Genomic DNA, 24940 nt, shown 5'->3' with positions numbered 1-24940 from the left:
TATATATATATATATATATATATACACATGTGTGTATATATACATATATATACACATACATATATAGTTAATACATGTATTTTACTGTCCAGACAGTATACATTGTATATTAAATTTATTAAAAATTATAATTACCTTAGTTTTTCTATGTTTATGACTGTATGCATATGTATTATAACTTAAGTCTATTTAATAAATATAGTGTTTTTAATGTGAGAGTGTATACATCAGTATTGAACAATATGAAGTTCTCAAATTTTTATTCAGAAGAACCTGGGAAGAGGGCAAATGGAATCAGATTAAGTATTCAAGTTCAACTCTTTACTCTGAAAACTTTAAAATGTTGATTATAGACAGTGCTAGAGATATTTTATACATCAATTGTTTATTTTTGTCATTGCATATATGAATTTTATAATATTCAAATCAAGTTTTTTTTTCTTTTCGTAGGGTCTTGGTAAAGATCAACAACCTCCATTTCAAACTGGATCCACACAATCTCTCCAAGCAGCTAGCACTGATAATCAGAATCAGAATGGAAATCATACTCTGCCTCAAAATTCAAAGGGAGATGCTCAAAACGATTTCTTACATATTCCTACCTCTGAAGAACAAAAGATCATTAACTGTACCAAAGAGAGCAAGGATTCAAGAAGTAAATCCTTGAGTTCTAAAACGAGTAGGCAAGATAGAGACACATCTAATATCTGTGTTAATGCAAAGGAACATTCTAATCATATTCATCAGATCTCATCAATTCCTGTTTCCAGCCTTAATGAAGATTCTATGTCACCAAATTTAATAATTGTAGACAATCCTCAGATTTCTGTCTTGGTTGGAGAAGTTATTGACAATGTGGACCGTGACACTGGAACTTGTGACAAAGTAAATAATGTTCATCTAGCCATTCATAAAAAGCCTGATAATCTTACTACTTCTTTACCCTCTTCAGCCAGTTCCACAGAAACACTTTCTCTAAAGCTTACTGAGCAGACACCCATTGTTACCAGCTTCATCAGTCCTCACAGTGGAGTACACACAATTAATGGAGAAGGGCACGAGAACTCAGAGAGTTCTGTCAGTGTTAATGTTGGCCTCAGACCTAGACCTCAAATTATACCATCAATGTCTGTGTCCATATACTCCAGTTCAACAGAAGTTCTGAAAGCATGCAGGTTAGTGTGTTTAAAGTTCATCCAAAAGTGGAAATGATTGGCTACTGTCCAGATAAGAAAGCATGAAATATAACTAAAACAAAATACTATATTTTCCTTGTAAAGTGTGTGAAAGACAGGAAAACAGCAGTTTCATATGCAGGGTGTTTTCCCCTTAGACTTAGATGTTGATAAATTGTGTTTTGTTGTTGTGGTGGTGGTGGTTGTTGTTGTTGTTGTTTTCTTTTTGTAAATTTTGTGAAACATCTTTTTCTAATGTTACTCTTACTGCTTATTATAGTTGCCAGCCATAATTCTGAAGGTAAAATGGGGTCCTGGGTCCTCAGCAAGAACAACAAGTTTCCGTAATTGCTTAGCAATCTCTCTAGCCCTGAAGATAAATTTGGACAAGGCAGAAAAAATGGAGTTCATGGATTTTGGATTGTCCAGAAAGCTAGTTTTTCAATAGTTTTTGGTAGGATTTATGAAAAGAAATGTAATGGCTATATTGTTGCTATTTTTTTGTGTGAATATTTAAAATTTAATGAAAATTTGAGGAAGGAATACATTAGGGTGATAATTTTAGTTCTTATTTATACTGTGATTGAGGAAAGAAATTAGAAAATTATAACCAGTGTAAAAAATGTTTAGAATTCATTTCATAAGTGCATATTAATGTCTTATAACTAATAATTTTTATATTTTTTAGAAAATTAATTTATAGTCATTATATATCTCGTTATCTTTTTGTCTTGTAAAAGGAATCTAGGTAAAAATGGTCTGTCTAATGGTCATATTCTCTTGGATATATGCCCACCTCCAAGACCACCAACTTCACCATACCCTCCCCTACCAAAGGAGAAGTTGAATCCACCCACTCCTAGTATTTATGTGAGTCGATTAACTAAGTAGAAATAAGTCAATTGTGTGGGCTAGCGAATGATATTGCAGCATAAATTAATCTTTAAGGAAAAATAAATTTTTACTCTTAATGAGTTGAATATGTTAGAAATAGATACTTGCTTCCTGAACTTTAAAAACAGATACTCTTAATGTAAATATAAAATTGGATATTTTTTCTAGTTTTTGGAAGAAAATTTTGTTTACATGTGGTGAATTAAAGAATATTTTAAATGGATTATTAGCTCATTGAAACAAAACTATTTCTACCGTTAGCTCTTAGTAAATGTTTCTCTGTACTCACAGTTTTCCTATAACATTTGTCAACAGTAAAAAAGCTGATGAATGTTTATGGAGTTTGTCATTCATAAGCATTGTAAAATTGCAATGAGATATTAAAATAATATGTTGACTGGATGTGGTACCACATCTAACACTTGGAAAAATTGGCCTTCCAAACTCTATGAATTGGAAGATAGTTTGTTCTTCATGCTGAATTTTCACACCAGCCATGAAAACATAGAGACTCTTTCTGAACAAACCAAAGCAAGGCCTCACCCCAAGATAACATAATTTTTTTCTTGAAGTATTTGTATTTCCTATCCTTGCTCATTTTTTCTAATTGAAATAATGAAAATTCTAGGCAAATAAGTAATAATGTAGTATAATGCTGTACATGTGTATATACATACATATACATACATATACATACATACATACATACATACATACATACATACATACATACTCATATATGTGGGTTGTATTGATTGTCTCCTGTCAATTTTTTTTAACACATTACATAAATCTTACTCTATATAAAGGTTTGAAAGAGAGACTTAGAGGAGGTGGGGAACTTTCAGAAAATCTTGAAAATATAAACAAAATTTAGATTTGTACCTTTTGGGCCTAACTAGGGTTTTTTTTTTTTTTTTTTTTTACATATTTATACTAGTTTTAAAAATTAACATAATCTCAAGCTCATAATTTAGCACTTTTTAAATGAAATAAATGAAAAATAAACATGAAGTTGAAATAAGCATGAAGTTGAAAAAAAATTTGAATTAACTAAAATATTTGTCTATCACCTTAGAAGTCCTAATGTGATATCAGAAATAAGTAACATTTGAAGAAAATTAATTGTAAAATTGTCCTTTATAAGGAAAAAATATAAGTTTTGTAATTCACAATATCATATTAATGGTTAAGAATGTATTTGTTCTAAATTTCAAATTACCAAGTTGATGAAAAAAAAAAATGAAATGTTCACACACTATAATCAGTGTCCTGAGAACTAATGAAATATTTTAACTTTTTAGCTGGAAAATAAGCGTGATGCCTTTTTCCCTCCATTACATCAATTTTGCATCAATCCAAAAAACCCTGTTACGGTAATACGCGGCCTTGCTGGAGCTCTTAAATTAGGTAAGGTTAAAAATGTTTGATCATCAGTGAATGTAGAATGGTAGTAGTTCATTGTTTTATTTTTATTATGTTGAATATTTTAATTCTATTTATCTATTTTTGTATTTTTAATTTCTCAACTTTTCTCTCAGCTACAATCTCTATTTCATCTATTTTTCCCCTTTGTCTTCCTCTTTTCATTTCTTTCTTTGTAGACTTCTTCCACTTCCTCTTTATTCTCTCCCTGTCTCTGCATTTTCCTACTCCATGAATGTCTGTATCAACTTTTACAGTTTATTAATCCTTTAAGAATTTCAAAGTAATTTAAACAATCTTTAAATATGTCATTTAATCCACACATAAGTGATAGTTTGCAAACAGTTTATTTTAATCAAACATTTGTCTTAAAGGATGGATGATTTATATTACATAATAGATTTTAAATGGAAAATCCATCAGATATTTGTTTAACCTATTTCAGTGGCTAGTCAAGAGACTTAGCTGCAATTCTGTAACCAAATGGATTGGACTATTTTCACAGAAACTTACAGTGTTCCATAACAAAAATTTAAGCTCTTTAAAAATTTTACTTTCATGTGTGTAAGTTTGCTTAACAAATGTTATTTATTTATGAAGATCTTGGACTTTTCTCTACCAAAACTTTGGTAGAAGCTAACAATGAGCACATTGTTGAAGTGAGGACCCAATTGTTGCAACCAGCAGATGAAAACTGGGATCCCTCTGGAACAAAGAAAATTTGGCGATATGAAAATAAAAGTTCTCATACTACAATTGCTAAATATGCACAGTACCAGGCCTGCTCTTTCCAGGAATCATTGAGAGTAAGTTTGTTTTGCATTAAAATTGGGGAAAAGACAATTAAGGGAATTTTAATAAAGTATTTCACTGTATAGTTGCTCCATCTTAGATAGAGATACTAAAGTTTGTTTTTAATACAGGCATAGTTACATATGTGCCTATGGCTCTTATGTGTGTGTGTGTGTCCTGGACTCAGGTTAATTTTGAGTCTTATTTCTCAAGAAATGCTAATTTTGTTTTTTTGGATATAAGGTCCTTGACCTTATCTGCCAGTCTCTGTCTCCCTACACTGAAATTACAAATTTATGACTGTAAGGACATTGATAACGTTTGTAACACAGGGTCTCTTTCTCTTATTGTGTAGGTCTGGTAGGCATAGAACTTAAAGAGATCACATCTGCCTTTGCCTCCCAAATGTTGGGATAAAAATATGTATCACCATGGCTAGCTAAAACATTGACAAATACTAAAAATATGAATGAATATTATGAAAAAAATAAAATTTAAAACTAAGTGGACATAGATAATAAAAAATGTAATAAAGGCATAAAATTATTTTTAATAGAGTCATAACATAATCTAAGAAAAGGGAGACCCATACATGTTCAAGATGTATATAGAACACTAGTAGACTGGAGCAGAAAAGAAACTTCTCTCTTTAATACTGTAGTTAGTTTTATCGTTTTTTCTCCCCACTCTGGAGCTGAGGATCAAACCCAGAGCTTTGTGCTTGCTAGGTAAATGCTCTCTACCACTGAGCTAAATCCCAAGCACCATTACACTGTAGTTTATTTATTAAGCATATAGAACAAACTGAACGTTTTGAAAGAGACAAACAAGAAATTGCTATTTGCATATACAGGTAGAGAGACAAAAATAATACATTCTCAACAGAAACCTTAAAAGAATGAATAGTTTAAAAGATGTATTTCAGATTATTTAAAAAAATCATGTTTTAAAATACAAATATCAAATTAGATAAAACTGTTTATCCTAATGGAGGAAAAAGAAAAGTGCTTCATGATAAAACATGGCTAGAGGAGTTTATGATTGCTAAGACAACTCTACAAAGGATACTGGAACTAATTCTTAACACTGAAGAGAAGACAAATTTATCTAAGAGACTGTCAGAGTCACTAAGGAATTCTCAAAAAGAAAAACCAAGAGCCAACTGGTATTTTTAGTAGTATGACATATCCATAGTTATAAAAGAAATAAAAATTATTTTAACTATTTTGAATGGTCTCACCAAAACAAAACAAAAAATACATATAATATCAAACATTGTAAAGGATCAGAAGAAAGGGAAACCATTGTTAATTTTTGCTAGGACTGAAAACTTGATCTGTATTATGGAAATCAACATAGAGGTTGCCAGAAAAGAAAAAGCCAATAACAATTGAAAACTAAACGTCTCTGTGAGCAGCAATATCATTTTTGGCATATGAAAGCATTTCTTCCTGCTTGTAATTTCTAGAGACAGAAGTACCAGCAATTAAGTACTCTTGTTGTATGTCAATAGTATTGGATTTATTTTTCTATTCACTTTTTATTTTCAAGGCAACGAAGCTCTGTTGATATTGTGTTTCTGCCTTTAAGCTATTTGTGTCTTATCTGTTCCAACTTTTCTTTATTAGACTCCATTCTTGAGGACACATTCCACATGTATACATCCTTTCAGTAAATCCTCTCTATGTTTACAATCCTTCTACATTACTTTTCTTTCAATTTAGGCTGCTTCCCCATTCTCAGTGAATCTCTATCTTCCATGTGCAAATTAATACATTAGGTCAATTCAGTTTCTAAGAAACAAATACCTAGTAAAAGCTGATCAATAATGAGTTCAGACTGGTACAACAGGGATGAGTATGATCTCTTTTGTGGCATATCTGGAATTTGTACATAAAGCAGAAGCTTCTTGTCCATTTAAAGAGCCATTTATAAAAGCATTAAAAGCAATCTCTGGACTTCTAGATGTAACTTTATGAGATACTAATAAGGGTGACTTTTAAAAATTATTTATTTATTTATTTATTTATTTATTTATTTATTTATTTAGGTTTTTTTCAAGACAGGGTTTCTCTGTGTAGCCCTGGCTGTCCTGGAATTCACTCTGTAGACCAGGCTGGCCTCGAACTCAGAAATCCGCCTGTGTCTGCCTCCCAAGTGCTGGGATTAAAGGCATGCGCCACCACTGCCTGGTTAAAAAAATCTTAAAAGGGGATCTTTTAGATAGTCATTATCTGTAGATCTGGAATAATGTGTCAATGCTAGCTGCTAATTATTACTAGTGTGAAACAAATAGACAATCTGCATTTTATTAGCATAATTATTTTTTTGGTTGGGGGCTCAGTCTCTGAGAGCTTCCAGGAATCCACATTAATACTGTCTTCCTGTGGGGTTTTCATCCCCTACAGAGCCTTCAGTCCTTCTCCCAAGTCTTCGATAAGTGTCTCTGACCTCCATTCAATGTTTGGCTGTGGGTAACTACATCTGTTTCAGTCAGGTGCTGGGTGGAACCTCTCAGAACACAGTTATACTAGGTTCCTGTCAAGTATAACAGAGTATCATTAATAGTGTCAGAGATGGATGCTTGTCCATGGGATGGGTTTCATCCCATTCATTGGTGGGTTATTGGTTGGTTTTTCCTTTACACTCTGCTTCAACACTGTTTTTCTTTCGCACAGGACAACGTTTGGGTTGTAAGTTTTGTGGGTGGGTTGGTGTCCTTATCCTTTTACAGGAGGGTCCTGTCTGGCTACAGGAGGTGGCCTCTTCAAGGTTCCATATCACTACTATTAGGCATCTTGGCTAAGGTCATTTGCTTTGACTCCTAGGAGTCTCCCCTATCCCAGATATCTGGCACCTGCATATTTCCATTCATTCTCCTGGATCTCTGAGCCTTTTTCCTGTCTCTCTACATACCTGCCCTCATTCTCCTGCCACTCCCCTCTCTCTGTCTCCTAGGACTAACTGTGATTCAAACATCATTTCTTGAGACTTTCTTCTTTAACTTCTTTGGATCTGTGGAGTCTGTCATGGGTATTCTGTACTTTATGGCTAATAACCACTTAACAGTGAGTACATACCATTCATGGCATTTAAAGTCTTGGTTACCTCACTCAGGATGATATTTTTTAGTTCCATTCATTTTCCTGCAAAATTAGTGATGTCCTTGTTTTTAATGGATGAGTAGTATTCCATTGTGTAAATGAAATACATTTTCTGTATCTATTCTTCAGTTGAGAGATGTATGGATTCTGGCTATTACAAATAAAGCTGCTATGGACATAGGGGAGCACGTCTCCTTTTGGTATAGTGTAGCATCTTTTGGTATATGCCCAAGAGTAGTGTAGCTGCGTCTTCAGGTAGAACTATTTCCAATTTTCTGATTTTACAATCAGAGTGGTTGTGCCAGCTTACAATCCCACCAGCAGTGGAGAAATGTTCCTCTTTCTCCACATCCTCACCTGCATAATTTTTGATCTTAGCCATTCTGGTTGATGTACTATGGAATCTCAGAGTTTTTTTGATTTATATTTCCCTGATGATGACTAAGGATGTTGAACATTTCTTTAAGTGCTTCTTGGTCATTCCTCTGTTGAGATTCTCTGTTTAGCTCTGTGCTTCATTGATTAATTGGGTTATTTGCATTGTTGCAGTCTAACTTCTTGAGTTCTTTATATATTTTGGATATTAGCCTTCTATTGGATGTAGGATTAGTGAAGGTCTCTTCCCAATCTGTAGGTTGCTGTTTTGTCCTCTTGACAGTGTCCTTTGCTTTTTAGTTTGACTCATGAAACTGAAATCACTCCCAAATCAACTTTTGATTTTAAAGCCTGAACCGTTTCACTTTGTCTTCTATTAGACTTAGTGTATCTGGTTTTTATGCTGAGATCCTTGATCCACTTGGACTTGAGTTTGGTGCAGGGTGATGAATATAGATCTATTTGCATTCTTTTACATGCAGACATACAGTTAGTCCGTCACCATTTGTTGAAGATACTTTTTTTTTTTTTTTCATTCTGTGGTTTTGGAATCTTTCAAAAATTGCCTACAAGTGTGTGGGGTTATTTCTGGGTCTTTGATTCCATACCATTGATCAATGTGTCTGTCTCTGTTACAAGTACCATATAGTTTCTATCACCATTGCTCTGTAGTACCGCTTGAAGTCAGGGATGGTGATTACTCTCAAAGTTCTTTGTTATTTCATATGAAATTGAAAATTGCTCTTTCAAAGTCTGTAAAAAATTGTGTTGGAATTTTGGTGGGGAGTGCATTAAATGTTTAGATTGCTTTTGGCAAGACAGCTATTTTTATATATTTTATATTAACATATAAATTATATATTTTGTATATTTTATATTAATCGTACTGATCCATGAGAATGAGAGATCTTTCCATCTTCTGAGATCTTTAGTTTCTTTTTTCAGGAGCTTGACTGTTCAGTTTCCTGGATAGAGTAACATTGTGGTAGTTTATATTGTTTGTAGCTGTTGTAAAGAGTGTTGTTTCCCTAATTTTTTTTCTCTGCCTGTTTATTGTCTGTATAAAGGAGGACTACTGATTTCTTAAAGTTTTATATCCAGTCACTTTGCTGAATTTTTTATTAACTGTAGGAGTTCTGTGGTAGAATTTTGGGGTCCCTTATATATACCAACACATCATCCATAGGTAGTGATACCTTGACTCCTTTCCAATTTGTAGTTCCCGGATCCCTTTTAATTGTCTTATTACTGTGGCTAGAACTTCAAGTATTATATTGAATGGGTAGAGAGAAAGTGGACAGTCTTGTCCTATTTTTTATTTTAGTGGAATTGTTTCAAGTTTCTCTCTATTTAGTTTGATGTTGGCTGCTGGTTTGCTGTATATTGCTTTTACTATGTATAGTGTGGGCCTTGAATTCCTGATCTCTCCAAGACTTTTAACATGAAGGGATGTTATATTTTGTCAAAGGGTTTTTCAACATCTAATGAAATGTTACTGTGTTTTTTTTTTTCCTTTGACGTTGTTTATATAGTTTATTGATTACATTGATGGGTTTCTGTATATTGGTTTCTGTATATCTCTCCATCCCTGGGATGAAGCCTACTTGATCATAGTGAATGATGTTTTTGATGTGTTCTTGGATTTGGTTGTGATAATTTAATTGAGTATTTTTGAATGGCTGTGAGAGTTTTGATCTGAAGTTCTCTTTTGTTGAGTCTTTTTGTGGTTTAGATGTCATGATGTCTATCACCTCACAATGAATTAAGTAGTGTTCTTTCTGTTTTTTATTTTGTGTAATAGTTTGAAGAGTTTTTGTGTTATCTCACCTTTTTAAAGTCTGGTGGAATTCTGCACTAAAACATTTGGCCTTAGACTATTTTTGGATAGGAGACTTAATGACTGCTTCTATTTCCTTTTCGGTTTATGGGAGTGTTTAGATGGCATACTGCACTTAATTCAACTTTGGCATATGGTATCTGTCTAGCAATTTGTCCATTTGGTTTTAAATTTTTCATTTTGTAGACTTTTGAAGTAATAATTAAACATGATTTGTAATTATTTTTTTAATTTCCTCAGTTTTTGTTGTTATATGTCCCTTTTATTTTTGATTTTCTTAATTTGGATACTGTCTCTGTGCCCTTTAGTTAGTTTGGCTAAGGATTTATCTATCTTGTTGTTTTTCTCAACAAACCAGCTCTTGGTTTTGCTGATTCTTTGTTTTGTTCTTTTTGTTTCTAATTGTTTGATTTCTGCCCTGAGTTTGACTATTCGCTGCCATCTACTCTTTCTGGGTATGTTTGGTGGTGGTGGTTGTTGTTGTTGTTGTTGTTGTTGTTGTTGTTGTTGTTGTTGTTGTTGTTCTTCTTCTTCTTCTTCTTCTTCTTCTTCTTCTTCTTCTTCTTCTTCTTCTTCTTCTTCTTCTCCTCCTCCTCCTCCTCCTCCTCCTCCTCCTCCTCCTCCTCCTCCTCCTCCTCCTCCTCCTCCTCCTCCTCCTCCTCCTCCTCCTTCTTCTCCTTCTTCTTCTGCTTTCAGGTATGCTGTTAAGATGCTAGGATGAGATCTCTCCAAAGGTATTGAGTGCCGTGAATTTTTTTCTTAGCATTGCTTTACCCATTGTTTGGGTATGCTGTGCCTTCATTTTCATTGAATTCTAGAAAGTAGTTAGTTTCTTTATTTCTTTCCTGACAAAGTATTCGTTGCGTAAAGCATTTTTTCTTGAGTATGTGGGTTTTCTTTTGTTTCTGTTGTTTTGGAAGCCCAGCCTTAGGATGCAAGGTGTTATTTTGATATTCTTGGTGTTGTTGAGCCTTTTTCACTCTCAATTACATGGTCCATTTTGGACAAGGTTCCATGAGGTGTCAAGAAGAAGGTGTATTATTTTATTTTGGGGCAAAATGTTGTATATGTCTGTTAAATCCATGTGGTTCATTGTTGGGGACCGCACTAGTCCCACGTTGGGGTGGCCAAAAAATGTGGTCCGGGCCAACCCATGATTGGGCAGCCACTGTATCCCGGCCCAAGCTGCCGCTCCGGTCTTCAGGTCGGGGGGTTCAGCAAGAGCAAGGGTGAGGCCAGATTTTACCTAATGTCTGAGATTCGTCTCTGATGATCCCTCTATAGTCTCTGATCTCTGTCTATATTCTCTGATCTCTAGTTCTATCTTCTATAGTCTGACTTCTAAGCCATGCCTCTAAGTTACGCCTTTAATCATGCCCTTAGGTCTTGTCTCTAACTCTGATCCCTATACTTCTAAGTATACTATTAAGTCACACACCTTTAATCTCAAGGCATCTAAACCAAGATTATCGGAGTGTTCTCAGCTGTTGTAGGCTATTGTAATCCAAGTCTCATGTCAGGGTATATGGCTCAAGATGGCTGCAAAGCTGATAGCCGATTTCTGCTAAAAGTCGGCCCCCAACAGTTCATAACATCTGTTAATTTTCATTATTCTCTATCCAGTTTTTGTATGGATGTCCTGTCCATTGGTAAGAGTGAAATGTTGAAGTCCCTCACTGTTATTGTGTTGATGCCATTTGAGCCTTAGTAAAGATTTTTTTTTTTTTTTTTTTTTTAATGAATGTGAGTGTCCTTGCATTTGTGGCATAATTTTTCAGAATTGAAACATCATGTTGTGACCAAGCCAGCTCAGTCAGTCAACAGGTTTTCCAGCGCAGGAGGGAGGATTATAACAAAAGAGACAATTAGACAATATTGCAGCCTGACTCCAGCCAGTTCTGAGGCTGAAGGCTGAGGCGGGTTTATTTTTTCCCCCAGTTTTCTTTTAAATCATTTTAATTACATGCAAGTATTTAGGTCAGTTCTAGGTTGAGAAACTAGCAATACAATAGATGCAAATAGTTAAGGAACAAGCAAGGCAATAAGCAAAGTCCCACAATCACTCCCATGATCACTCTCATGATTTCTGTTTCTAAGGGCTCATCAAGATGACAAAAATATCTGAGCCTACTTCCCTGTCCTAGCCCACAGTCATATCATGCCTGAGGCCTACTTCTTTGTTCTAGCCTAAGACTTAGATTCCTGCCTGAAATTACTTCTCTGTTTTAGCCTAAAATTAGATTCCTGCCTGAACTTACTTCCTTGTCATGGTCCAATGTCAGATTCCTGCCAAGCAACCCCAGAAGCTATCCATAATCTTGTGGGATTTTTCCTTTGAGTATAAAGTGTCCCTCTCCATCACTTCTGATTACTTTTTGTTAAATATTTATTTTATTAGAAATTAAAATTGCTAGTGCAGGTTAGTTTTGGATCTTTTTGTTTGGAAAATCTTTTTTCAGCCATATACTCTGAGGTTGTGTGTGTCTTTGTTGTTTAGGTTTTTTTTTTCTTGTATCCAGCATGGATCCTGTGTACATATCCATTCTGTTTATCTTGTGTTTTTTTTTATTGGTGAATCAAGTCCTTTGATGTTTGATGGTCATATTAATGACCAATATTGTTAGGTCCTGTTATTTTGTTAGAGGTCTTAGTGTGTGTTAGTCTCTCCTTTGTGCTATACATTTAGTCTTTTGATTATTATGTGGCAGGTGGATTTTTATTCCTAGTCCAATCTATTTGGTGTTTTGTAAGGATATTTTACATTTATAGCTATCACTTTTTTTTTTTAGGGGTGTTTTCTTCAGTGATTTTGTTGAAGATATTTTTCAGAACAAAATAGTATTGTAGAATGTATCCTCATTTAGATATATTTTCATTTAAGAATTTAATAAGTTGTAATTCTTACATTTTAGTTATTGTTCCCTTTACATTGTTTTCTGTTTTATATACCTTTGTTCTGTATTTATGTGCATTTCTGTAATATGATGATATTCATATAAAAGAAATTACATGTATTACATATTTAGTTTCTAATACCATTGGTCTAGAACTTTACTATTTCTGAAGGATTTATTGTGTCAAAAAGTTAACAGTTTAAAGAATTTCCTATAGTCTTAATGTTCTTAGTAAGATTCACATAGAGAAAGAATGGCAGGGTAACAGCAAACAATAGTAATAAAATGAAGTTCTTTGCTTTCTGTATACAACTAAAGGTAGGTGATTGTAAACATCTTCTGATTAAAGTGTATGCATTACAACTTGACTTTTTAATAAACACTAACACATAGGGTCATTTTAAATTTTCTTAAATTTCTCTGCTTTTGTGGGAGGCGGTAACTTTGGGAAGTATCAGAAGCAGCCACCAGAGCCCACAGGGAAATGAAAATTGTACTTTTTAATATCAAAATTGACTACTAGATTTTCTTTTCATTATTTTTAGTCTTTTGTATCAATTTTTCAGTTTTTTCTTAATTTTTTTCCTTTAAAGTTATCTTAGTATCTTTTAAAATAAAAGATCCCTTTCCTAAAATGGCTTCCTGCTTTTGAATAAGTGAATCCAGAAGTCTCATTTTGAAAATATATGCGACTGTATATTGTGGTTCTGGAGTTTGAATTTCTTTGAATCATCATTCAACATGACAACTGAAAGTAATTTTAATGAAATGCTTAGTTTTTAAAAGCACAGTCGCAGGTGTTCATGTAAATGACTATTGATTTATGGTATTTCCGTAGAAGCTTGTAATATTATAATAACTGTGAATGTTTTGTTTAATGAATAGGAAGAAAATGAGAGAAGAACACAAGTTAAAGACTATTCAGATAATGAATCAACATGTGCAGATATGTAAGTAACTGTAGGCATTCATGTAGTTTTCTTGTCTCAAAGTCATGCCTTCACCTTTTTTTTTTTCCCCCTAGTTCTGGAAGGAGACAGAAAGCACCTTTTAAAACCATAAAGTGTGGAATTAACATTGATCTGTCTGATAACAAAAAGTAAGTCTTCTAATTCACTACTGTTTGTATGAATGCAAATAAAGAGGATTTCTGTATTGGAATGGTGGGTTTTCCTGTTCCTTTCCATGTCGAGTATTTTGATTTAAAACCTTATCATTTTGAAATTATTTTACAAGTTATTAGTATAGTTTTTTCTTCTTACTGAAGAAGACCAAAAAGTTAAGCTGTCAACATTTAAAAATAGAAAGTAATTTTTTCTTCCCTTTTTTTTTGGCTAGGTTATACATTTTTATTCTTTGAGTAACCATATATATGGGCATTTTTGTCTTTAGAAAAACTCACTACTACTAATGTTTGTGTATTGAATTTTCCTTAGTAACCACAAGTTGTTTTAAGAACAAGTTAATTTTCACTACATTTACAGAAAATTTCACTGTAAACCTGTTTTGTTTTTGCAGATGGAAGTTGCAGTTACATGAGCTGACTAAGCTTCCTGCTTTTGTCCGTGTTGTATCAGCAGGGAATCTTCTTAGTCATGTTGGCTATACTATACTGGGGATGAATTCAGTTCAACTATGTATGAAAGTTCCAGGGAGTAGAATACCAGGTGATTGACAGTGACCAAACATCTTGCTTAGTTGAAAGAAATTAATCACATTTGTAAGAGACAGATCTAATTTTTTACCATTTACCCTTAAGGGTTTTTGTTTGTTTGTTTGTTTGTTTGTTTTTTTGTTTTTTGTTTTGTTTGTTTGTTTGTTTTTGGTTTTGGTTTTTGAGTTTTGGTTTGGGGGGTTTTTGGTTTTTGGGGTTTTTGGTTTTTGGTTTTTTGGTTTTTGGTTGTTTTTGGTTTTTGGTTGTTTTTGGTTTTGGGTTTTTGGTTGAGATAGGGTTTCTCTGACTAGTCCTGGTTGTCCTGGAACACACTACTGTAGAACAGGCTGGCCTCAAACTCAGAAATCCGCCTGCCTCTGCCTCCCAAGTGCTGGGATTAAAGGCGTGCACCACCTCTGCCCAGCTTACCCTTAATTTTTAAAAACAAATATTTTAGGTTCTTTTTTATGATTGAAATTTCTATAATGATTCTAATAATGAAGCATATAGTTTTTTCCCTAAGTGTTTTAAATTGTTTTTTTTCCCATGCTAAGAACACTGTAATTAGAAAAAATTTTAAATCAGGATGGGGTAGTATAGTCACATTTATTTTTTAAACATTATACACACAGAGTTTTTGTTGTTTTTTTAATCATGTATTTTTCCTGGATGTATATCTATGCATCACAAGTGTACAATGATCTTGTGTTCCAGAAGTGGGTATCAGGAACTCTGGACAGGGAATTACAACTCCGGACAGATGATTGTAAGCCTCCATGTAGGTATGGGAAAATTAAACCTGGATTCTCTGGAAGTGCATTTAACCTCTGAGCAGTCTCTCAGGTCCATAGCATATTGGATCTTTTAAAATGTCTTTTTGCATAGAGTGATGCTGCTAAATACATAGTTGACTTTATAAGCATGTTCACTGATGATGAACATGAGTTGCTTTTTACTTTATTTTTCCATTTCAGTTTGATAATGCTGTACGTATTTTTGTTGTTCAAAGTTAGATTTGCCTTTGTTTCAAAAGGACCGTGGTTGCACACATTTATTTTCAAATACAGAAAGCTTTCTTTATACTTGTAGTAGGGTTTACAAAGTAGGTTTACAAATACATTTGTTGATATTTTTTGTATGTTCATAAGACAGTAGGTTTTTTAAAAATGAATCATGAAAGTCAAACACTTTACCAACTAATCTTCCTAGCCTTAGATATTTTAACAGTTCTTTTCAAGCTGTCGTGACTGAAGTATAAGTGTTCTGTTTGAGATAGTTTTAAATCTTTTTAATATTTTAATGGTCTTTTTAGAAACTACTTTTAACACCACAAGGTTTCTGTTGCAAGGTAGAGTCAAGTAGCTAACTGATGGTAATAGATTTGGAATCTCATCTTTCCACTGAATATTAAGAGCAATATATTTTCTCCATTTATAAGTCAGTGATTTGCTTCTTGGGTAGACAGGTGATATCATAGACATGTGCTGGTATGCATGTGTGCACAGACACGCGTGTATGCACACACATATACACACACAAACTCCATGAAGATCTAGTTATAAAGCACTTTTACAAGTTTGAAGATTTGACTTTTTAGAAGCCCAAGAACTCATGTAAAAATCCAGCAAGTATGGCAGCTGCCTGTAATCTCAGCACTAAAATTACAGTATGTTTATGACTTTAACCATTTCCTTTTCTTTTCAGGTCACCAAGAAAATAACAACTTCTGTTCTGTTAACATAAATATTGGTCCAGGTGATTGTGAATGGTTTGTTGTACCTGAAGATTACTGGGGTGTTCTGAATGACTTCTGTGAAAAGTAGGTTTCAGAAGTAAACTCCTTTTAACCTAGGTCCAAACCGTTGAAAAAGAATAAAGTGAAAAAAAAAAAAAAGAGATGAGTTTCTTAGTGAAAGTTCCAGTTTTTAATCCTGTATATTTTCTAGTATGAATTTGTATGGCTTCTATGGAACTATGAAAAACAACTCTTCACCCCATATAAGGCACTAATAACAGACTAAAGAAGTGATCTTCAGAAGTTGAGCTTGGTAAATGTGGTGATTTTCTGCAGACTTCACAGCAGGAAGAGAAAAACAGTCCATGAAGAGGCAAAAAGAAAACTCAGCCTAATTTTATTGTAACAAGTACTGGATCAAGACTTCTACATCCTGGCCCAGATCATTTTACTTTAGCCATATTTAAGTACAGCACTATTTAGAAAAAAAAATATTCAGATAAAAATTGAATTATTCCCAAGTGCACAACAATTTAAGGCATGTTTTTATTAAGATTCTTTACAAAGTATATCTGGCTTCTTTTACAAGAATGAGTACTGTCGACTCAGAGATTTAAGGTCTAGGGAGCTTGACATAAAGCCTGTGGTTGTCAGGATTGTTCTGGCTCTAAGATATCATAGAAGTCATATTATCTTAGTGTGTTGTAAAACACAAGTGACATGACTTATAAGAATGCATTTATGAGGTAAAAGCAGTCCTCAAGGTTTAGGAGGAAGGATCTGATAAAAGAAAAAGCATAAATTGAGGGAGATTTGGGCAGAGTCATCAAACAGGTTTTAAAAGTACACCATTTCTGGCATTCAGCCAAGATCAGCTACACTCCTCATTATTGAAGGGGTAAGCTGTTTTCCTGATTTCTCCAGGGTTTCTCTGTGTGCACAGGCTCGTTTTTGCCCTCTCCAGGTGAGTTAGTGTTTGCTGGGGTTACTTATATACTGGGGTTACGTACTTCAAGCAGTATGGGTGAGGGGTAACTTGTGTGAGGGTGATTTTAAAAAGAAAACTTTTTCTTTGCAGGCAGTTATCAACTACTTATGTGTTTAGAATGGAGCTTCTGCCTCCCTTCCCTCTCAGCACTGGGACTCTAACTGACTTGGAACTCTGCAGTCAGTATGCATGAAACCAGTGCCTGTATGCAGTGGTCCAGCAATATTTAGAAAGTCTTTTTACCTTGGTGCCCTCATCTCCTCTGGCTCTTGCAGTCTTTATGCCTCCTCTTGGGCAGGGTTCCCTGAGCCCTTAGAGGAGAGATTTGACAGAGACATTCCATTTAGGACTGTGTTCCAAGGTCTCTCACTCTATTGCTCACTTGTGGTTCTTTTTTGTTTCCATCTACTACAGGTGGAAGCTTCTGTGCTGATACCTGATGAGATAATGATCTATGAGTATATATTTATTATGTTGCCTTAACAAAAGAGCAAGATTTGGATTTCACTGAGGTCTACAGGATATCTAGTTTAAGGATTTTTGCCACCAAACATGGCTGGGCATGAGCTCTTCTCCTCCTCTCTTCTCCTCTCCTCTCCTCTCCTCTCCTCTCCTCTCCTCTCCTCTCCTCTCCTCTCCTCTCCTCTCCTCTCCTCTCCTCTCCTCTCCTCTCCTCTCCTCCCCTCCCCTACCCTACCCTACCCTACCCTACCCTACCCTACCCTACCCTACCCTACCCTTCCCTCCCCCTGTTCTCTCCCCTCCCCTCCCCTCCCTCCCCTCAACACATCTCTTTCACTCCGTTTCCCTCCACCCTCCTTTCCTCCCCTCCCCTCCCCTCCTCTCCCCTCCCCTTCCCTCCCCCTGTTCTCTCCCCTCCCCTCCCCTCCCTCCCCTCAACACATCTCTTTCACTCCGTTTCCCTCCACCCTCCTTTCCTCCCCTCCCCTCCCCTCCTCTCCCCTCCCCTCCCCCTGTTCTCTCCCCTCCCCTCCCCTCCCTCCCCTCCCATCCCCTCCCTTCCCTTCCCCCCTCCCCTCCCCTCCCCATCTTCTCTCCCCTCCCCTCCCTCTCCCTCCCCTCAACACATCTCTTCTACTCCGTTTCCCTCCACCCTCCTTTCCTCCCCTTCCTCCCCTCCCCTCTCCTCAACACATCTCTTCCATTCCCTTTCCCTCCCCCTCCTTTCCTCCCATCCCTCTCCTCCCCTCCAGTCCCCTTTCCTCAACACATCTCTTCCACTCCCTTTCCCTCCTCTCCTTTCCTCCCCTTCCTTCCCCTCCTTCCCTCCCCTCCTCCTCCTCTCCTCTGTACACCCCTTCTCAACCTATTTCCTCCCCTCCTCTCTCTCTCTCCTTCCCTTCCCTCCCCCTCTCCTCTTTTTTCCTCTCAAGATGCTCTTAATTTCAACCACATAAATGCTTGGTTGAAATTTTTGTACCACTATTACACCATCATATCTTGCTGGCAGGTCACAGTTGTATAGTTGAATGGTTTAGCTCCATTAGTGCTTATCTTTCTCTTGTGGTACCAGGTTATAAGTACATTTTCTTTACCCATTCCTCTGTTGAGGGACATCTAGCTAGTTTTCAGTTTCTGGCTGTTCTGAACAGGTAACTTTGTGGTAGGATGTAGAGTACTTAAGTGATATACCCAAGTGTGATAGACATGGATCTTTCACTAGATGGATTCCCATTTTTCTGAGAAACTACCAGAAAATTCTGCACTCCCACCATCAATGAATGGATGTTTCTTTTATCCCATATTCTTTCCAGCATGAGCTGTTAGTTCTTTTATAGTTCTTAGCCATTCTGACCGTTGAGATGGTGAAATTTCAAAGTAATTTTGATTCGCGTTTCTCTGATGACTAAGGATGTTGAACATTTAAGGTAGATTACAGGAAGGCAGATACTTACCTGGAGAACATAGATGAAAGAGAAAGGAGAACCTTGAGCCTTAACCCAGAGTTTGAATTTCATTGAATGGAGTTGAACAGGCATGAGAGGCACCTGTAATTTGTTACTAGACTGAAGGCAATAATGGAGACATACGTAATGAAGAATGCTAAGCATAGTGTGATGTACCTACCTGAATCCTGGTGTGGTCACTGGGTTTCCTGGATACAAAACGTTTCTTTGTTTTGTTTTGGTTTGGTTTCTTTTATTTCCTGGTACCACTGGCTGACTGAAAGGAATGTGGTTGGACTATATATAGTATAGTAGCACTCAAAGGGATGGAAGGAACAAGGCTGGATTTGCTCTGAGGTTCTTGGAGTCCACAGGTAATGGAGGGAGTATGGGATGAGAGGACATTGCAAGCAGTTTGCTATATAGGGCTTGGTATCAAGACTGGAGAGATTGTAATTGAGAACAAGAAGGAAAGTGCAGATGCTTTCGTGAGTCCAAGTCCAGTATGGCCTTGGGGATCCCAGGTAGAAAGTGTTTCTCAAATTTTAATTGCAATGAAAGACATAAAAATAATATCTTCATCTGGACAATGGTGGTACACGTCTTTATTTAATACCATAACTCATATTAGAGAGGGAGGCAGATCTCTGTGAGTTTGAGCCCTACCTGGTCTATAGAATGAGTTCCAGGAACACCAACGCTACACAGAGAAACCTTATCTCAGAAAAGTAAAACAAAAAGGAGATTGAACCTGTTAAGACCATAACCAATGGATAGTCAAGTTGAGGGATGGGGCCGCCCACCAATCTCAAAACTATTATTCCAGAACTACTCCTGTCAAAAGGAAATGCAGAACATAGACTGAAGGAAAGGCCATCCAGAGATCTAGGGTTCTGTCCCATCTGCAGAAAGCAAACCTGGACACTGTTGCAGATGCCAAAAAGCACTTGCTGACAGGAGCCGGGTATAGCTGTCCCCTGAGAGACTCTGCCAGAGCCTGACCAATACAGATGTGGATGCTTGCAGCCAACCATTGGACTGAGCCTGGGGACTCCAATGGAGGAGTTAGGGGAAGGACTGAAGGAACTGAAGGGGTTTGCAACTCATAGGAAGAGCAACAATATCAACCAACCAGACCCCCCGCCCCCCCCCCCCAGAGCTCCCAGGGACTAAACCACCATCCAGGGAGTACAGACGGAGGGACCCATGGCTCCAGCTGCATATGTAGCAGAGAATGCCTTGTCTGGCATCACTGTGAGGGGAGCCATTTGGCCTGTGGAGGCTCGATGACCCAGCATAGGGGAATGCTAGGGCGCTGAGATGGGAGTGGTTGAGTGGGAGAGCACATTCATAGAGGAAGGGGGAGGTTGGAGGGAGTACAAGGTTTGTAGAGGGGAAACTAGGAAGGGATTTGAAATGTAAGCAAATCACCATTTTTTAAAAAAAGAAAACTAAAAAGAATACTTTCAAATTATCTTTGTAACTAGGTAGTGACACCAGTGTTGTTGTAGGTATATTGTTATTCATGTATTCCCCTAATTTCATTTAAGTCAGTAAATTGCCTATAGAAATAAACATCCTATACATAATTTTTATTTTCTAATAATTTATGATAGCTCTATGGGAAGTATCTAGTTTACAAGCTTTCTCTGTGTAGGTTCTGGTTCTTATATCTATCTGCCTTTGGGATTTTTGTTCTCATAGCTGCCTTTGTGATTCTAGTCAAGAATTGATATATTACTAACTGATGTAAATCACAGGTCAGAGTGAGTGTGTGTGTGTGTGTGTGTGTGTGTAATTTGAAACTAACTTTTAGTCAGTTGAATAGCAATGACATTTTTTTTCTTTTCATGCATTTTTCCTCCCACCTCTCCCCCACCCGATTTTACTGCACTTTTTTTCTGAAAAACAGACAACTCCATAATAACACAGAATGAAAATCAGAACAGACAAAAGACCAGTAAAGCCAAAAGAAAAAAAAAAAAAACAAGCTAAAACAAAGGAAAACAAAACAGAGTCCACCAAAAATACCATTGAATTCGTTTTGTGTTTTTGAATAGTTCTCATTTCTACTTGCCCTCTCAGCCCTGAGATCCAATCTGGCATGGACCTATTTAGGCCCTGTGCATGTTGCTGCAAGTTTGCACATGTTTCAGTCCTGTTGTGTATGGAAGATGATTGTTTCTCTGGATTCTTTCATTCACTTTGGCTCTAACAATCTTTGTACCTTCTCTTTCTGAATATCTCCCTGAACATGAAGGGGAGAGCTTTGGTGATGGCATTCCATTTATGACTAATACTATCACATGGTAAACATTTCTTGTTGTGAGTCTCACTGTTAGTGTTCTATATGATGTTTAACAAGAGTAATCAGTCTTCATAAATCAGTAATCATTTGTAGCTTTGATGAAGTATTGGACTTTTTTCAGGTCTGACATCTTCACTTTCAAAAAGAAACGCAGCTCTTCCATTGCTTCACAGCTCAATATTTTAATTAAGTAAATATTATAGCATTTTTAACTTACTGGTTCTTTTGGCCTTCAATCTGGCCTTTGGCACTGGAAGAATCTAATCTAAATAAATGTTTTACACCTTTAAGTTTGTAACTTAGATTGTTTGTTTGTTTGTTTGTTTGTTTTAATTCTGTGTTCCTTAATACTTGACTATTTGTATTCTTCCTTCCTCCCAGAAATAATTTGAATTTCCTGATGAGTTCTTGGTGGCCGAACCTTGAAGATCTTTATGAAGCAAATGTTCCTGTTTATAGGTTTATTCAGCGACCTGGAGATTTGGTCTGGATAAATGCTGGCACTGTTCACTGGGTGCAGGCTATTGGGTGGTGTAACAACATCACCTGGAATGTTGGTCCACTCACAGGTATTTAAAGTAGCACACCAATGTAGATTTCATTTTCATTACAGAAGACTATTCCTTTAGAGACTGTGTTTTTAATTTTATTCTGTGTACATTAGAACATCTGCCCATGTGATGTGTAGAGTTCTGTGCTTTGGTTTCATTAAGTTCTTTAAAGACTACTAAAATACTTATTTTAGTTATTCCGAATTTAAAGATTTTTAAATGTTTAAATTTTTACAATATGAGAGTTACATATGAGAGTTTTCGTTGCATGTATGTTTGATGTGTTTCTTGTACCCACAGATGTTGTAAGAGGGTGTTGGATTTCCTGGGATTGGAGATCCAGACAGTTGGGAGCTGCCATGTAGGTGCTGGGAATTGAAGCTTTGGTCTTCTGCAAGAAAAACAAAAGCTCTTAACCACTAAGCTGTCTCCCCTATTCTTTAGAATTCTTATTTCATTTTTCCAGGAAACCTCAGTATGTCTAACTGTTTAAAATGCATAAATAAAATTTGGCCTTCAGCACCAAAGAATCTGAACTGGACATATGTTTTACATTACTTTGTGGACTAAAAGTTATCATAATTTGAAAGGATGAAATAGCAAAATGTAAAAACGTCATGGCATAATGTCTTAATAATTAACACTGCTCATTACATGACAATCTTTAAACATAACCTATCAGTGCATTTACACTTTTCAGAATTGATGGACTTAAAAGTGACATAATATGGTTCTCATATACTTTGTTCATTTTCGTTACTTTATAACATTTTTTTTGTCTTCTTAGCCTTTCAATATAAATTGGCAGTTGAACGATATGAATGGAACAAATTGCAAAGTATCAAGTCAGTAGTACCCATGGTTCATCTTTCTTGGAATATGGCACGAAATATCAAAGTCTCAGACCCAAAGCTTTTTGAAATGATTAAGTAAGTGCTTAATTTTTCCCCGGTTACATTTTTAATGTTTTTTAGAGCAATGTGTACATTCTGTATTACATGAACAACTCAGAGGACAACTTGCACTGGTTTGATTCTTTAACTCTACCATGTGTGTAATATTCATTAAGTGCAGATTGTCAACTTTGATGCACTGATGTCGGCATCCTTAAGTATATTTTTCTTTTTGTTCTACCTTTGTTATATAATGGCAGTATTTAAAAAAAAATTGAGGAAGTACTCTTTATTCAAATTTTGCCTGGGTAAATAATGCTAGTTCATAGTATGCTTTGTTTTTCTTTTCTTTTTAAAGATTTATTATGTATACACTGTTCTGTCTGCATGCCAGAAGAGGGCACCAGGTCTCCTCATAGATGGTTGTTAGCCACCATGTGATTGCTGGGAACTGAACTAAAGGCCTCTGGAAGAGTGCTCTTAACATCTGAGCCATCTCTCCAGCACTTTCTCTCTTCATTATTACTGGTGTTTTGTTCACTGAAAGACTCTACTGGTATAAAGTAAACACAATACTAAGTAGGCTTGTCAAAATTTTATGAGTTCACATACTAAAATATTTTACTTTTTGAAGATAAATATAACTTTAGCGTAACGTCAGCCATCAATATTATACTAATTCTCAACATTTGCTAAGACAGTGATGACTTTATTATATACAATTTTTATTATATAAAAGATGGTTAATATATTTTTAATCACATACAATTTTTATTATATATTTGTTATATATAAAATAATTCTACAACTCCAGAGCAGAGAGTCCCAGGGGCGTACTCTTGTGGTGTGGTTAATATAAGCAGTGATTGTCCATCGAAGAAAGCTGGTTTTCACATTGATGACAGGTATCAGCTGAAAACTATCTTGTTGATTAGTGGATGGCCTTTGTAGCCATTTCCCATTGTCTTCAGGAAATTTGTTTAGTTTGAACCCGTGAAAATCTAGTTTGTACTGTTGCAGTTTTGAGATAATATGTAAAGTCATGTTGTAACTGTAGGACACTGTGCACTTGGTATTGTCTACTATGTGTCTTTTACATAAATCCTTAATTCTTGAAGATTTAATAAAGATATCTCATTTAGGACAGTGCTCCAGATTCTCACTTTATGCTCATTTCTAATTGTGCACAATTGTGTTAATTGTTAATTGTTCTACTTTCTGCCACAAGAAGAACCTTCTCTAATGACTACTGAGAGAGGCCTTGATTAGTGGGTTCAGCACTATGTCATTAAAAGTCATTTTATTGTCATAGTCCTGTAGCAGAAAAATAGTCCCCCTCCCTCATGTGTAGGTCCTATCTAGTCTCAGATTTCTTAGACACATTAGAAGGTATTCTTTTCTATCTCATGGAATGGAGCATAAGTATGTATTTTTTTAAAGTTGCAGTTACTATCATAATGTAACTATGCTATCATTCCACCAGTATATCCCTGCAGTGGGTATCTGATTCACTTCTCAAGATTTGTAGCTTGATTACTTTTCTCCTCCAGTACTTTGATTTTTAAAAGAAAGTACTTTTACTTTGTAGCACCATGAATACTAGTCGATAAAGTGAAGCTTCTAGTTGGCCACAGTCTTGAATTTTCTTCATTTCCATCAGTCCCATGTTTGTGTTTCCTCTTAGGCATCACTAGCCATTTGAATTCTTTGAAGTTAACTATTGCTCTTTTAGATTCTGTTTCCTTAATGAAGCTTATCTAGAAAATTCTCATTGACAAACATTACTGTAGGACAGTTAGGTTTGGGAGAGTAGGTACCAACTTCATCTTTCAAATCAAGTTGTATTCTTGCCATGAGAATCACTTGTGTAACAGGTGGAACTTAGTTTTAAGTCTGATATGGACAGAGCAAGTTGTAACAAAAGGAAGGATGTGTGGGTGGATTGGGACAAGAGGTTGGAAATGGTTTACCTTGAATGAGAGCAAGTAGGCAGAGCAGTTTGCCTGATGCACAGGATGTGTTACCTGTTCTAAGTAAGGAGTGTGGGGAATAGATCTGGCTAGGTTGAGAGGTTGGATATGGTGAAGGAGTGGCCTGTGGGTCAGGACAGGTATGGAAGTTCCTGGTAGAACCCCCTAGAGTTTGGTTGAAGCACATGCAGGGGAGACCAGATAGGATGAAGTACTGGATATAGAACTCAGGCTAAATATGTTAGGTTGGAAGGGGTTAATGGACTAGAGGGAAAAGCTCAAGCAGATTCACCAGCAACTCCCAACAGAAGGAGGTACAGGATCTGGGCAAGTGGAGAGCATGAAATGTGTCAGTAGGACTGTGTTCCAGAGGTTTTGTTGTGTGTTTCACTTTCATTTATAACTCCAGATTTTTGAAAAATTTATTCTTTGACAGAC

The 24940-nt window shown here is 35.9% G+C and overlaps 1 protein-coding gene across 9 annotated transcripts in view; it reads left to right on the top strand.

Moving 5' to 3' along the window:
* The window catches only part of LOC117695965 (histone demethylase UTY), a 127206-nt gene that overhangs the window by 86504 nt on the left and 15762 nt on the right, over positions 1-24940 (top strand). For all 9 annotated transcript variants that reach the window (XM_034486615.2, XM_076706156.1, XM_076706151.1 and 6 more), the window contains 10 exons: positions 451-1175; positions 1916-2045; positions 3374-3479; positions 4095-4300; positions 13382-13446; positions 13521-13595; positions 14015-14163; positions 15855-15969; positions 21470-21657; positions 22427-22568. In XM_034486615.2, coding sequence (XP_034342506.1) covers positions 451-1175; positions 1916-2045; positions 3374-3479; positions 4095-4300; positions 13382-13446; positions 13521-13595; positions 14015-14163; positions 15855-15969; positions 21470-21657; positions 22427-22568 — 1901 coding nt within the window. The remainder of the gene's footprint in view (positions 1-450; positions 1176-1915; positions 2046-3373; positions 3480-4094; positions 4301-13381; positions 13447-13520; positions 13596-14014; positions 14164-15854; positions 15970-21469; positions 21658-22426; positions 22569-24940) is intronic.

Source organism: Arvicanthis niloticus, assembly GCF_011762505.2.
Source record: "Arvicanthis niloticus isolate mArvNil1 chromosome Y unlocalized genomic scaffold, mArvNil1.pat.X SUPER_Y_unloc_1, whole genome shotgun sequence".
Taxonomy (NCBI): domain Eukaryota; kingdom Metazoa; phylum Chordata; class Mammalia; order Rodentia; family Muridae; genus Arvicanthis; species Arvicanthis niloticus.
The sequence above is the reverse complement of the archived record's forward strand: the minus strand, read 5'-3'. Positions and strand labels throughout refer to the sequence as shown.